The 15,627-nt window shown below is 38.7% G+C and overlaps 1 protein-coding gene across 1 annotated transcript; it reads right to left on the reverse strand.

Annotated features, from left to right (window-relative positions):
- Nucleotides 1-5,392: 5,392 nt before the first annotated feature.
- Nucleotides 5,393-14,305, reverse strand: rbpja (recombination signal binding protein for immunoglobulin kappa J region a). Its single transcript, XM_056461219.1, has 11 exons — nucleotides 14,260-14,305; nucleotides 13,417-13,455; nucleotides 13,224-13,319; nucleotides 11,720-11,885; nucleotides 11,454-11,628; nucleotides 11,229-11,366; nucleotides 10,354-10,466; nucleotides 10,031-10,171; nucleotides 9,727-9,882; nucleotides 9,510-9,613; nucleotides 5,393-6,079 (listed from the first exon to the last, which is right to left on the reverse strand). The coding sequence occupies exons 1-11, from the start codon at nucleotides 14,277-14,279 to the stop codon at nucleotides 5,737-5,739; spliced, it is 1,491 nt and encodes a 496-aa protein (XP_056317194.1). The 5' UTR covers nucleotides 14,280-14,305; the 3' UTR covers nucleotides 5,393-5,736.
- Nucleotides 14,306-15,627: the final 1,322 nt, after the last annotated feature.

The following is a 15,627-nucleotide window of genomic DNA, read 5'->3' on the forward strand; positions in this document are numbered from 1 at the left end:
ACTATGAACATATCAAAATGTCATGTATGCATCTGACCTAACAAACTGTCTGTTTGAGCAAGGTGTCAGGTCATTTGAACTCTAAACAGGATTTTGACAAGCAAAATAACTTTTTATTTATTTGACTTCAGCAATAATGTAATTGTTTTATTGATGTGTGAGCTGATATGATCTAGTTTAAGTTTCCACATTCAGCAGACACAATTATCCAAAGCAACATATATTGCATTGAAGGCAAACATTTCATCCATTTTTATCAGCTTTCCCTGGGAGCTGAACCCAAAACCATTTTTGAACAAAGCCCTTGAGTCAGTGATTTACTGATCCATTCTGTGAGACAGGTTCCAAAATTGCCCCCCTAAACCCATCAACAGGGAACTATTTGAAGGGACAGCGATCTGTGGTGGTGTTTTAAATCATAGTGCACTGTTTCAAGTAGACAAGTTCAATCCCAGAATGCACCACAAAATGCAGACTACTAATTTACACTAAGTGGATAGAGAAAAAACTTGCATTGACATTCCCCTGTGTACATTTCATCAGAGGGGGGAGAAGCGCTGCCAGTGACAATCTCTCCATCATTAGCATAGTATAGAAAGCCCTGAGTGAGAAGCAGCCATCTGTCATTACACGAACAGGCATTTGTAGCTCCACTCTCATTTAAAAACAAGGCTAGGAGCACAATCTCATCTGAATTTAAAGCAACAGTCACCAAAATGGCACAATTTGAATTAAAAAAAAAAAAAGCCTGAAGGGACAGTTTCAACGAGTTCTAAAAAATATTTGTGTGGTATTTTGAGCTGAAACTTCCCATACACACTCTGCGGACATCTAATATTTTCTTTTTACTCCTTGTAAAAGGGGCATAAGAGGTCCCCTTAAATTCATTATTAAATTTCCTAAGGTGTCTATATGCTAGTTTCCATAACAGAGTCTTTCTAGTGGCTTGTGTGTCATTTTTATATCAATTACAGGCCTAAAGCAACCTAAGTGCTTGCATAACAACCCACTCAGCCTAATGTTGCTTATTGAGAATTGATTAATATTAAAGATAGGGTGGCGCGGTGGGTTGCCTCACAGCAAGGTCGCTGGTTCGAGCCTCAGCTGGGTCAGTTGGCATTTGTGTGTGGAATTTGCATGTTCTCCCCGTGTATGCGTGAGTTTCCTCCATGTGCTTAGGTTTCCCCCAAAAGTCGAATTGAGTAAGGTAAATTGGCCGTAGTGTATGTTTGTGAATGAGTGTGTATGGGTGTTCCCAGTGATAGTTTGCAGCTAGAAGGGCATTCACTGCGTAAAATCATATGGTGGATAAGTTGGTGGTTCATTCCACTGTGGTGACCCCTGATTAATAAAGGGACTGAGCCGAAAAAAAAAAAAGAATAATATTAAATACAATTGTTAATGTGTACAAAACTCATCCCTAATATCAATTTCAAATGTTGTTGCTGTTTTACTAATACAAAGAAAGTCAGTGAGATGCTACAATACATTTACTTTAATTGTACAGACAATACGATACATTTACACTCACCGGCCACTTTATTAGGACACCTGTCTAACTGCTCGTTAGCGCAAATTTATAATCAGCCAATCACATGGCAGCAACTCAATGCATTTAGGCATGTAGACATGGTCAAGAGGAACTGCTGCAGTTCAAACAGAGCATCAGAATGGGGAAGAAGTGGTGGTGTAATGGTGTGGGGGATATTTTCTTGACACACTTTGAGCCCATCAGTACCAATTGAGCGTCGTGTCAACACTACAGCTTACCTGAGTATTGTTGCTGACCATTTCCTTCCTTTTATAACCACAGTGTTCCCAACTTCTGATGGCTACTTTCAGCAAGACAATGCACCATGTCATAAAGCGTGAATCATCTCAGACCGGTTTCTTGAACATGACAATGAGTTCACTGTACTCAAACGGCCTCCAAAGTCACCGATCTCCATCCAATAGAGTGCCTGTGGAATGTGAGACTCACATAATGCATGTACATCCAACAAATCTGCAGCAACTGTTATCATGTCAATATGGACAAAATAAAAGAATATTTCCAGTACCTTGTTGAATCTATGCCACAAAGGATTAAGGCAGTTCTGAAGGCAAAAGGGGGTCCAACCTGGTACTAGTAAGGTGTACCTAATAAAGTGGCCGGTGAGAGTAAATATAGATAACTTACTTGTTCATACAAGTATGATCCAACATTTTCAAAATCCCAATACCTTTCAGGGGTTTCTCCAAAACAGCTAAAATGACAAGTCATACTGACTTCGAAGTGTGGGAAGTTAAATAAGACAACAAAAATAAATGTATGGTTTAACCATCCCTTTACCCATACATTAGTCAACTGGCAGCATTATGTAATCTCCATACTGCACTTTCTTTATGATTTCCCATCATGTAATCAAATCAATCATCTCAGTATTCACAACAGTAAAGACAAAAGGAAATGAACAACTCGAGACTGTTTGAATCTATTACAGTGTTTAGTGATCCATTTCAAAAGCAACAGATACACTGGCCCTTTAAAAGTTAGACAGCACCAATACAGTTCAGATCTGCTAGAGAGCGCGCACTCGAAGCCAGAATGGCCAGACTAGCCATTTGGCGAAGGCTGGTAACTTCCAAAGTGTAAAACAATCCATTGAAACGGCTGAGAAAACAGACACCAATTCTCACCCTTTTTTTTTTTCTACAGACAAAGATAACGGTGATCTAACACACTAGTTTCTGTTCAATGTAAGCACAGGTGACAGATGAACTAACTATGCAATAGATATGACGAAACAACATGGTTAGTTTTGAAATTAACCCATCAGGTCCTCTGATTCAAACTCACTGGAAGACAATTGGAGAAGAGAAAAATAACACTGAAAACATACATGGAAAGGTTGCGTGTGCGCGCGTGTGACCTTCACAAATTGACCTTTAGATTTGGCAGTTTCCATTTCGGCACTTCCACATGGTATGGTTTTAATATTATTCCCTGATTGAGGAACTTAATGAAAAAGGCTCACAGTAGATACTATTTAATGGCTTTGTGAGATTTACTAGGTTTTGGCTTTTTGTTTTACTTCCAAAGCAATAGCTTGTAACGCAGACCAAATGAGGATTGACCATAAAAAAGGCATACAAAAGAGATTTAAATCATGGAAGAAATGGTTAGAAATAACCATTAATATAATAGTTCATACCATAATAACGTTATAGAAAAATAATACAATATTTTAGACTCATTAAAATTAGCCTTGGAGGAAACTATTCAATTAAAAAAAACCCAAACTATTAAGGAACCATGCCTGCTCTTCCTCATATATTAATCCCAAAAGTCCATGTTGATTGAAAATCATTTTCAGAGCATGCTTGAGTATCTTTTTCTCCGATCAGATGATGCATATAGAGAAAAAAAATGCATAAAAAGCAGACATATGACGACACTTTGCTCTGTGACAACTGAAAAGGGTATAAACAAACGATCATGTCCTCTTCATAAAAGGACATACTTTGTAGTGTTACCACCAGATCCCATAATTAATCAGTAGTGGTTTAAGGCCTCATATTTTGCTTTAGGCTACAGCTATCACAGAAGTGAACATTTGGTACTAAACATTTACACAAATTTAAAAAAGGGGGGCACATTTCAGAAGAGGGCTGTCACTTCTAGTTTCAGAAATCAAAACGTATGAAAGACAAGATTGGTTTCCTGTAACCTACAAACCAATCATCTTCACGCAGCAATACCATAACAAGTGCTTTTATGGGAGCGCTCAGTGCAAAAGTACTACTGAGTGAGCGAACCTATGTTACGCAGCTTGCGAGAGAGCAGGAACGCAGGCGAATGAATAGTAATCCATGATATTTGATAGTAATCCATGTGTTTTCGTACAGTACAGCTAAGGAATACCTTGCTTTGATGTATTCTCACAATACATGATCTCAAAACGCTGCATATTCGACCACATGTGTTTACACTATAATCGAACGTTTTCAACTACCTCTGCGGCTGGTCAAAAGTGGACAAGCTGAAAACAATTCGGACCCTGTAACCACATTTATTTAGCGTTGTTCACTTGTGATCGGATCCGCTTGTTAAGTGTGACGTCAAGCAAAGCGGCTTCCGAGTCCAAGCGCTACATCAAACTGTTAGGGGTGGCTCATCAAATAGCAATAATAAACGTTTACAAAGCGATGTAATACTTTCATAAATCACTATCGCAATATATATATCCATGCCTAATGATCAACAGCCAGAAAGTGATAAATTGTGATGCAGAAAGTCTGTTAGGTACACCATGATTTTATATAAAATTCACTTTAATGTGTGATATGACTAAAAAGTGGTCACCAATAAGTATTTTCTCAATTTAAATGAGTAGCAGCTTGGACACAACTTCAGCGGATAGCGCATCTTAATACCAGTTGAAAACCACCTGAGGGAAACCAAACTATTCATTCAAAAACACTCAAGGCTACTTGTAACAATCCTTAAAGTCCTTTCTCTGAGGTTGAACGAAAAAAGCTGCAATTTCTCTGCTGGTTTTAGTAGACGACACAATGAATTATATGTGGATATGACCTGTTCTGACCCGATTAATTAGAAATCTCTGACCCATTCAAAAAAGCTAAATTGATTCTGTGCGTTTGTTCAATTAAATGTACGCCTTTTTGCAATGGGACTTTTGATAGGTTACTTTTATATCGGCAGCTTAAATAGGCAATGAAAAGGGTCGGATCAATAGCTACTTGTATTTGATGAGTTTAACATGGCCAAGTCAGTTAAAGCTTTCTTACTAAAAACTTCACATGAGAAAAGTTTAACGAAGCAGAAGAGCCACCTTCTCCCAGATACACAAAAACGCCATCAGTATTACACCGGTTTAGTGAAAACGAGAAAAAAAAAGGAAAAAAAAAAGGAAAGAAAAAGGGGGGGGGGGGGGGGGTTAAAAAGACCAATTTACATGACATAAAATTATTATTACACAAGAGAAAAGGGTCTGGTGAAACTCCAGAAGACTTAAGGCATTTGCCAAGACGAGTAAAAGGCAGCTATGAGTTCAGGCTTTTAAAATGCATGAACTTTTTCCTTCTGAGCTCAAACGCTCACAAGAAACATACAAAACTATTTGGTAACAAAAGTTTACTATATGTTATAAAACTGAAAAAGGTGAAAAAAAATGTACCTTAGCTAAAGCTTATAAAATTATATATCAATAAAAATAATAATAATAATAATAATAATATTCCTTGGTCCGTAAAAACTATATTACTATGATAACTTTTCTTCCAAGCCTGGTGAAACAGTGCATTAAGCCCTTTAGTAAAAAACAACAATCTCTCAAAGCCAAATCCATCCTGCGCACTTAGAAAAGGCTTCGTTTTGACGAAAAAACTGTTTCTTTTTTTTTTTTGATTGACTTTTTTTCCTCTCGTGTAAGGCTAATGCATTGATCCTGTGGCATCTTGATCCACGGCACACATCACCACTTCCTCCGACGTGAGGAAACAGACTGAAAAAGAACCACAACAAAGAGAGATAGAGAGAGACAGAGAGAGAGAAGAAGAGACATCTATCTTCATTTGTTCAGTTTTTGAGTGAAGTCTTGTCTCTCTATTGCTTCTCTCTCTGTGGCACCATAATCCATTTTTGTCATCCGTATCCCATGAATCTATGCAGGAGAGTCTACGAGCTGACGAATCACCATCTCTCAATTACTCACACACACTACGTTTCCCAAGTTAGGAGACGGACATAGCCGAGGAGGAAGATGTAGATACTCCTCCTGCTGCGGCGTATCCTGCCTGGCTGTCGACAGCCGACTGCAGCAATAGGCTGGAGGCTGAGGAGGATGAAGATGGTGATGTGGAGGAGTTGCTGTTGGCCCGCAGTATGGCTCCTGCGGCGCTGCAGTGAGGCCGAGGTCCTGGCTCTGGCGTGTAGGTAAAAGTCAAAGCCGTGGAGTAGATGATGCCGTCGTTACGGACCAAAGTCACAGGAACCTGCACTGGCTGCCGAACCCAACGCCATCCCTCGCGGAACGCAGAGATGTCAGGAACCACACAGAGCACGCTTTCGCCACATCTGCAGGTAATGGGATAGCGATTACTGACAACATATGTATTAAATATTCTGCAATGATTTTGTTGATGACATACAAGGAGTCTCGAAGAAAAACAAATATGGTGTATTGTAGCTAAGCTATTTTGTTTTTAGATTAAAATGCCCCTATTGTGTGGTTTAAAAGGTTCATTTTTTTATTTGGGACATCCTTCCCTCAGTAGACTGGATTTTAACCATAGGGGTATATGCACTTAGACAGCCCAAGTGCTTCCAGTGAACCGTCTTGCCATTACAAAATCACTTAGGATCTGATTTCAAGAGTTCCCACTTAGATATGCTTAGCGTTAATAGCAGGTTTGGCATGCTGTCCCTGGAGAGAACCCTGAACTTGGAGATTCTTCAGCCCAAGGATCCCACCCAGTCAATAAGCATATAAGGGGATCAGAGATCAGGTAGGTCTCGAGAGCTCCCTTAGAAAAAGGAGGAAAATGAGGAGATGGGGTGGAAGGGGGGATTCATCCAAAACGAAGATAGAGCAGTAGGGAGAAAATGATCCATTTATAGTAAGCTTGGGTCACTCTGATTGGATTACTGATTACAGATGAGAAGCCAGGCGTGCTCAATCATATCACATGCTCCTCTCCAAATTAGTTTGTGAAACTTCACTTCTTTAAAAATCAGTAATCTTCACTGCCTGTTAGATATACAATATAAAGTGGGTCTCAGACCAAACAAGCAGCACTGCATTAAATTTCATTTTTCCCCACCATGTCTTTAAAATATGAACATTTATTTTACATCAGTATTTTCAATGTAGTTTCTGCACTAGCCTGCTGCTACTGATGGCACTAGCGCTTACATGGTCTTTGATTTCATTTTATGCTTAAGTAAATGAATGCTCAATTCTATTTAACTGAATGTATTTTAATGAAATTACAACATCGACGCTGTAAAAGAAACCTTTCAAAATTGAAGTCACATTAACCTTTCACAGGAAGTTGTTGACTAAAAAACACTAGCTGTCCATATAGCCCATTGCATTGATTTTAAAGAGCCCATATTATGGGTTTTTGAAAATGCCCTTCCATGTAGTGTGTAACACAGCTCTAAGTGAAGTGAAATATCCAGCTAAGGCTTAAATCTGTAAGTGTACAGTGTTTAAAACTATTGATTCATCTATAAAAGAGTCGACTCATAGTGCTTCAAACGAGTCATCTTGATAACGAGTCATTAGGTGTTTCGCGATGACGCAGCCACGAAACACAAGCCTTGCCAGTAGTTACGCGCGCAAACCAGGGAGATTTGAAACCTGCGGCCCCGCCCACTAACACAGAAAAAACACTAGACACACACACACAGACGCCGCCGGTCGAATGAAGTCACGCTGTGCTCAGATGGATAATATTGACAGTCTCTACCCAAAGATGAGTTGTGAACTGTGAAGAGTCAGTGGTTGAGGTTTATTCACTAGTGTAAGTAAGTGCGATTAAAATTGTTGCCTCGTTTAACTTGCAAATTATGTATTTATTGTGTTTTGTTACTTGTTAAGCTGGTACAGTGCACGTGGTTACTCTTTATATTCTCTTATCACATGTAAGCCACGTTAAAAACGCGACACGTGCCGCTTTATTTACGGACTTAACGTTAAATGCTTTTGTGAGCTCGCGTTCCACTGCCGTTTGTCGTTGCTATGGCGATCGTAAGCTAGGAGACTCGTGTCGATCTCCCTAGTTCTGAGGAGGAACATGATGTGTTTATGTGTGTGAGAGAGAGAGAGAGAAAAAGAACAGGTCGAGTTTGTGATGCCTAGGGGCTAGGAGACTCGCGTCGCTTTCCCTAGTTCTTCTGAGGAGCGTTGTGTGTGTGTGTGTGTGTGTGTGTGTGTGTGTGAGTGAGAGAGTGAGAGAGAGAGAGAGAGAGAGAGAGAGAGTAATAATATGGGCTCTTTAAGCTTCATATCTGCAAGCAATGTGTCTGCATGTGCACCTGATTATTTTATAGATGCAAGAATTTGCATGTTGGCTTGATTGCTTAATAAATGTGAAATAAATTAACACAAAAGCATTTACAGTGTTTGAGGGCAGATCAGAGCAGATTGTGGGTTGTCAACAAAAAGGATAGGTGTTACGGATCAACACTAGTTAGGTTTCCATGCTACAATGCAAATTAGATTTATGTGCAAAACCGGTATAGTCGCATTAAAAAAACCTTCCCTAACAGTTTCCATCCAGCAACTCAAAGAGAAAAAAAAATGCTACGTCCTGATAGACTGGTCTCAATGATCAAAAAGAAAATTGCTGTTTTAAGGGAAGCCACAGTGGGCCTTTTTTCTTATATAATAAATTACGAAATGGAATGAACATGCGGATGCTTTTAGAAAGCACAGTTGCTCAAGACAGAGATGGGCAGGTAAGACAGGTAATGAAACTGAGTCAGGGATTTTAGATAAAGATGACCAATAAATTTTTGAATGTCCCCTGATGCCATCCCACTGCACCCCTTTCTGCCATCACAAGATTTGATAAATCAAAAATCACATGAGTTTTGTGATATTCATTCATTTTCTTTTCAGCTTAGTCCCTTTATTGATCAGGGCTTGCCACAGCATATGTTTTACACAGCGAATGCCCTTCCAGCCGCAACCCATTACTGGGAAACACCCATACACTCATTCACACAAATACACAACGGGCAATTAAGCTTACCCAATTCACCTACATGTCTTTGGACTTGTAGGGGAAACCAGAGCACCTGGAGGAAACCTACGCCAACATAGGGAGAACATGCAAACTCCATACAGAATGCCAACTGAGCCAGCCGAGGCTCGAACCAGTGACCTTCTTGCTGTGAAGCAACATCGCTACTCACTGCGCCACCGTGCGCCCTGTTTTGTGATACTTATCCTGCAATTTATTCCGTCAGTGCATCTCCATTGTAATTTATGCTAATTATTTTTTTATCAGATAAGTTTATCCTCATTTTTGTGCATAAGTTTATGCGCATTTTCAAAACCGATTCATATCTTGCCTTTTCCATCAAGCATTATTATGCAACATTCCAAAAGGAGCATAAAAATAGGTGGATGGAAACAAACTTCACTCAATGAAAAAGATTGAAGTATTACGGATCAACATAGATCGGTTACAGAAATTAAACTGCAATTCCTGATCACTTGTTTCAGCAGTTCAGAATCCATTTAATTTTACTTTAGTTTTTTAAGACATTAACTTTATTAATAACCATGCACTTTGACCAATCAAACATTTAACTGCAGACATTTTACATACCCAAACAGCTGCATTAACTACTACATGGAAGATGAAATTTGAAAAAGCATAATAGCAGCACTTGGAATCCAATGTTTTGTTCTAATTTTCTGCCGCTCTCTATGATCAATACAGGGTGTTCAAGGGCACCTCAGTCATGGCTGTTTGGAACAGAGATCTGTTACCTGTACATAGTATCTGCCTCCACATCTCCAAACCAAACTCTGAGGTTGGGCGTAAAATTCTGTCCTGTCAGTTCAAGCATGGCAACATCTCCTCCTCCATTCAGCTAGAAATTCAGGAGCCAAGGTTACTTATGCATACAGTGTGATGTAATAAGTAGCCACTGACATTATGTGCTTAAAGCAACTATTAAGCCTTGAATATGACTGTGTGGATTACCTGTAAACTCTCGACAACAGGCACTGGTGTGACAGGTGAGGGTACAGGGCCCATCCCCTCATAGAAAGTGTACTCTGCTTTATCTGTGCTGATGATTGTCCATGACGCCCCATCGTTGATCATTTCTTTGTTCGTTTCTTTGGGACAGGGTGTGGCCTAAGTAGAAAAACATTTTAATTGTTTAATTTGTAAGGCCATAGAGCTTAACATGATTAACAAAAAGAGAATTTGTGGTAGTCTGATTTGAAACTATATTCCAGCAGAGATCAGAGTTTGTATGAACCGTAGTGGATTATGGACTGACCTGGAACTGAATTATTCTCTCCTGTGACAGGCAGAGGTACATCCTCTCTGTATCTTTAAGGTAGAAGGCACATTTATGTAGTTGGGACACAGGATCGTCAGCATCCATTAGCGCTGTCTGCTTGTCCACTTTACGAATGATCTACAAAAGCACACAACATTTCACTTTTGAGTTGTACACAGCAAACATTATACAAACATTAATTCAATGGCACAAATATACATTTCTTAATTGAACAGGACACATTTCTCAACCCAACCCTTTTAATCATGAATGATCACAGTCATTCACACCGATCACTGTTAAGGTGTGTAATAGTTTACCAGTCGGGGTAGAGCCATGCCCGTCACAGAGCACACCAGCTTCACCGTCTGACCATAATGAATGTAACCGTCTCTGACTGTAAACTCCTCTCCCTCTGACTCATCATCATCCACTGGAATTAAGAATTACACATCATAAATAATGAACAAGGAAAATTGCAGACACTGAAAATAAGACAAATTGCCAAAATGGCACAATTTTGTTTAGAAGTTAATCAACTCACAAAATAAATATTTTTTTTTTTTTGGAAAAAATACCCTTTATTTTAAAGAGTTACTGCAAATATTTTAAAGCTGAATGAAAGGAAAGCCTTGTAAATGAAACAGACTAGTGGAAAAATGTTCTGCAAAAAATTAAGATTTCAGTATTTCTACTAAAATGTATAATTTAATATGTTTTTGGTTTTGATTGAAAATTGCCTCAGTAAATACTACAGTATTTAAATAAACTTCACAGTGAAAATGGGCTTTAAGTAAAAACTAAAAAAAAACCTTAAATTTTGATAACCCTTTTCTTAATGATTGCATGACGTTATGATTTAATTAAAAAATAAATATTAACATTTCCATCTTTTTTTTAAATCTTTTTTTCCAAAAATGCCCCCTAAATAAATAAATAATTAAATGATAAGGTGCAATTTTATTCAATTATAGTGCATGTTTATTTAAATCACAGCATGTGTATTGTGACAACTGTGTTCAATATCACAATATTGATTTATTTTATAATTAAAGACATCCTTTCATTGGATGTAAGGAACTCTGCTTGTGTCCTTCCAGGTGCAATAGGGCTCAATGTATTGGCACTAATATAGTAAAAAAATTAATTTTTTTCATATATTTTTTAAAATGTAATTTTGTGTTGAATGACTCACACAGATGAATATAGAAGGCACCCCACTGTTGCGAACTTGCATGGAAGTTTCCCCCTTCCACATGAAGGTACCGCGTACTGACAGTCTGAGACCGTAAGCGGTTAAAAAGAGCCACTTTTGTCCCAGAAGCTATGCACACTGTAAAGAAGCATTGCAGATGAGCAGAGCAAAATTAACATTGAAGAACTGATTTATTTATTAATAAGAATGCTTTTTTTTACTTACGGTCTGCATTCTTCAGCGACTGTTTCTTTTTGGAAGGTTTGGAGATGACCTTGATTCGCTTGCTGAGGAAGACGCCGATATCTGCACTATTCCCATAGAACATTTTCACTGACAGCATGAAGTGCTTCCGTTTGTCAGAGTCGGAAATGTATAATGTTTTTGCTGTGCAAAAATTCTGTAGAAGAAAAGCACAAGGATTAAAATGACAGAACACATGACTTTTTGATTTTATAAAGGTTTTTTTGCAGCACTTAAACAAAAAGTACCTTGCCCTCCAAGTTGAGCTGCTGCATTTCTTGTTCACTGTTTCCAATGCCGATAAAGGCGCAAGGCTGAGATTCTTGCTCCGAACAGCCCTCTCTCTCCATCTGCTCCTTCTTCTTCTTCCAGCCACAACCCATCAGGTACACACAGGGTGGAGGACAGAAGAATCTAACAGACATTTTGAACAGATTAAAGAACAGTTCATGGAATGACTTCACATTAATCTTCTAACTTGAGGGAGTAAAATCTCCCCGTGGCAGGGGCAGCTGCCACTAAACTTGCCACAGAATAGAGCGCCTGCCACAAATATCTGCCACTCTACCCGCCACCGCTAGAGGCAGCTGCCTCTAAACCTGCCACTGCTGAGTTATACGCGCCTATCATGGCACCCGTCACTGTTATGCGCAGCTGATGCGGAGTCTGCCGCGGTAATATGCGGCTTATACAGAACCTGCTATTGTTATACGCGGCTAATACAGAACCCGTCTCATTTATATGCGGCTGCTACGGCTAACTCATCACGGTTATACGTGCCTGCCACGGAACCAGTCACAGTTAGTGGCCGCACTGTTATGCGTTTCTGGATTTATAGCCTACACTATGAATAAATCACATCCGTGCTGCCGAAAATCTGTATTTATCAGGGAATTTTAATCTCCTGATTTCAGGCCCCCCAAAAAATCATGTAAATAAGCATTTTAAAAATTATGTTTTTTTTTCTCAAGAGAAATATGAAAATGTTTTGTTCAGCCTTGTGTTGTGCTCAGCTCTGAATGATTTCTTATTTCTTATAGCTGCCCCTGCCACGAAGAGATTTTACTCCCTCTCGCTAACTTTTATTTGCATTGAGTGTGCAGAAATCTACCATTAGCTGGAGTTGACCAAAATGTAAAATTGAAGTCAACATTAATTATTTTGCAACATAGCTGTGGATTATAATCCTTACATACATCACAATGCTAATTTATTCTACATTTAAGTGGACATGCTTGTTGTTAGAGAGTTTTAAAGTGTAATAATAAGCCTCATAGAAAGATCTCTGTGCACTACTCGTGCTGACTGATGACACGCGCACATACAAATGTGATCCCGAAGTCAGTTCCTTTTAGCAATGTACTGCGCTTGAACTTTCATTTACACACAGACTGATTTAAGAATATCTGTTTACAAATTAATGCTCATGTATGTCCATTATTTGTAAACAGTTTGGACGGAACGCAAAGGAAACCACTGATATCACCTATGGACTGAGGAACAAATTTCTCAGGTTAAATCAACTGTCACTACTTACATTTGTAAATAAAAGTTGTAAATGCTTATTAGTATCAGCAAACTACTCATTATCAGCCCAATCAATACCATTGTTAATATCAGGTGAAAACAGTCATTGCGCAACAATATTTCTCTTGAATAATGGGTTCTGATGAAATCAAAACATGACCAGGAATATGTATCACCCTATTTAAAGGCTCAGTTTTTATGTCAACAGTTAAATTCATCACTCACCTTTTTTCATTGCCATACGATTTCTGTGCGACCTTTGCATGCAGTATGAGCACTGTCTGATCTCCTCTCTCCTTCAAGTAATTGCGCATCGCCTCTCTTCAAAACCACACAATATAACAAAGTTATTTAACCTCTATTTTTTAAATTATATTTGATAAGTGTTATGCATAGACATGAACATGGGTGCATTTACCTTGTTAAACGCTTTGGCTGAGGGAGCTCCCCAAACTTCCTACAAAACAATACACAACAAAGTAAAGACACACAGTAAACACTGGATTTGAAGTGTTCACATAACAAACAATAATCATCATGACAAACAAAACTGTCAGCCTAGTCATCTGCCTACCTAGACATAACTTTTGGGCAGGATAAACTAGTTCAAACGTGCATTAGTTTCTTCAATCTGCTGCCTATTTGGACTAAGTAGAACAGACCAAATAAACCTAAAACTTGAAAGAGACACAAGCATTCAACATACAAGTGAATTAAACAAATATACGCTTTTTCAAGACAAAAGTAGTTAAACTGAAAATTTTGAAATGAAACTTTTAAATCCTCCTGAAAGCTCCCAGACTGTTATGGACTCACTAGACTGGCTAACTTGGCTGGCTAACAACTGCTAACCTGCTTTCTCTCTCTCTCTCTCTAGTACAACTCACTAGTTTGGTCCATTATCTATGAGTTACATACATTTTTAGACTTGAAGTAAGGTTTAAAGTTTCAAAGCATGCCAATAATAATGTCTTACTGTGTTTACAGTTAAAAATCAGCTCTCAGCAGCATTCAATGTTTAAGGAAAACTGCTGAAAATCTTTCAGCTAACTAAAAGCTAAGCGGCTAACTGAATAAAAGAGCCCATCGCTGAAAACCTGAAAAACCACACTGAAGTAGAGTGAAACTGGTCGCCAGCGCGGGGACAAGCGGCCAGATGTGTAAATAAATAAATCAAAGCTAGTTATCTTCACTAAACAGGCAAAAGTTATTTTAGTTGTGACTTTTCCATGCCCCGTCCGTTGATAATTTCGCTGCTTACCCTGTCACAACAGGCGCCATCTTCACCAACTCTCTCTAATAACGCCAAGACTCGCGAGATTTGCCCAGACTGGGGGGAGGGGCAGTGTGACAAATAACGCCAGCAAAGGGGGGCACAGGCGTGAGAAAGTTCTGAAGTCACGCGAGAACTGGCAAGCGAATGTAATGGGAACGGATGAGAGCGAGTGCCGTGTTATCGCGAGAATGAGTCGCGGACGGCTGCCAGCCAAGCGCGTGTGAAAGTTCTCACGACAGACCGCACCTTTAAAGCGCGGGCCGTGAGAAAAACATTTCTGGAAGGAAGGAAACCCGAGGACTGAGCACCGACACCAGGAAATGGAGATCTGACGTGGAGCAGATCAAAAGGGTGTTGTAATTAAGAGTCTGTGAAAGTTAATAGTGTTATAACTTACGTTTTGACCTCTTTGAAGCAAAAATATTGCATAGCTAATACTATTTTTGACCCAACACGTGTTATTTTTGTATAAATGTATAGAAAACATCCTAAAAATTCTCTTTCTTTTGTGAATTTGTTTTTTTTTCTTCAAATTTGTATCCACTTCACCAATACTTACACACAACTTTCAGTTTTATTCATAACGTTAGCTGTATTCTGAAGATTTTTAGGAAGATGTTTTATTTTATAAAACTGTATTTATTTTCTGTCTGTGTATTTGCAGAAGGGGAGAGTGGGGACGGTTGCAACAAGACTTATTCCTTCATTCAGGAATGAGCTAGAGTGATGATATTACTATATTCTTAGGTAGATCCTCTTTCAATCTGAGAGAAATCAGTCGTATGTGACCATTCCTTCAGTATAAAGCCCATTTTGAGGTAAAAAGTGTTTTTTTTAATGTTTAGAAAATCTCTCATACTGTCTAATCTGTTTTTGTGAAACATTATTCATATATATAACTTAAATCACTATTTCCTTAGCTTTAAATAGATATAGCTATCATGCATGAAAGCTATTGTATCTTCATAGCTTAGACAGTTTAATCATGGTTGCAACATCTGGAAATATTTTCTTGTTATGCGTTGGGTCCCATGAAGTGAGCATCATTTGAATACCTGTGTATTTATGCTGACCGTTTCAATCATTTTAACAAACATATGGTAATTGTTTTCAGCAGGGTTATGCTCCATCTGCTAAAGCTGAATTAAAGGGATCCAAAAATGAAACTTTCACCATCATCTACTCTCCCTCTCTTTCCTGTTTAACACTTTTTTTCTTCTGTTGAACACAAAAGCAGATATTTTGAAGAATGCTGGAAATCTGTAATCAATGACTTCCATAGTGTTTGTACTGTGAAAGCCAATGGTTGCAGGCTTTCAGCTTTCTTCAAAATATCTTCTTTTATGTTCAACA

Source organism: Danio aesculapii, chromosome 1 (genome assembly GCF_903798145.1).
Source record: "Danio aesculapii chromosome 1, fDanAes4.1, whole genome shotgun sequence".
NCBI classification, from domain to species: domain Eukaryota; kingdom Metazoa; phylum Chordata; class Actinopteri; order Cypriniformes; family Danionidae; genus Danio; species Danio aesculapii.

Bases quoted from the DNA above. Each gene is read 5' to 3' on its own strand.
- rbpja (XM_056461219.1), bottom strand. From the start codon at position 14,279: ATGGCGCCTGTTGTGACAGG. The intron at 11,629-11,719 runs GTACTTTTTGTT...TTTCTTCTACAG, and splicing joins AGCTCAACTTGGAGGGCAAG to AATTTTTGCACAGCAAAAAC. The intron at 10,467-11,228 runs GTGAGTCATTCA...TCTTAATTCCAG, and splicing joins TGCCTTCTATATTCATCTGT to TGGATGATGATGAGTCAGAG.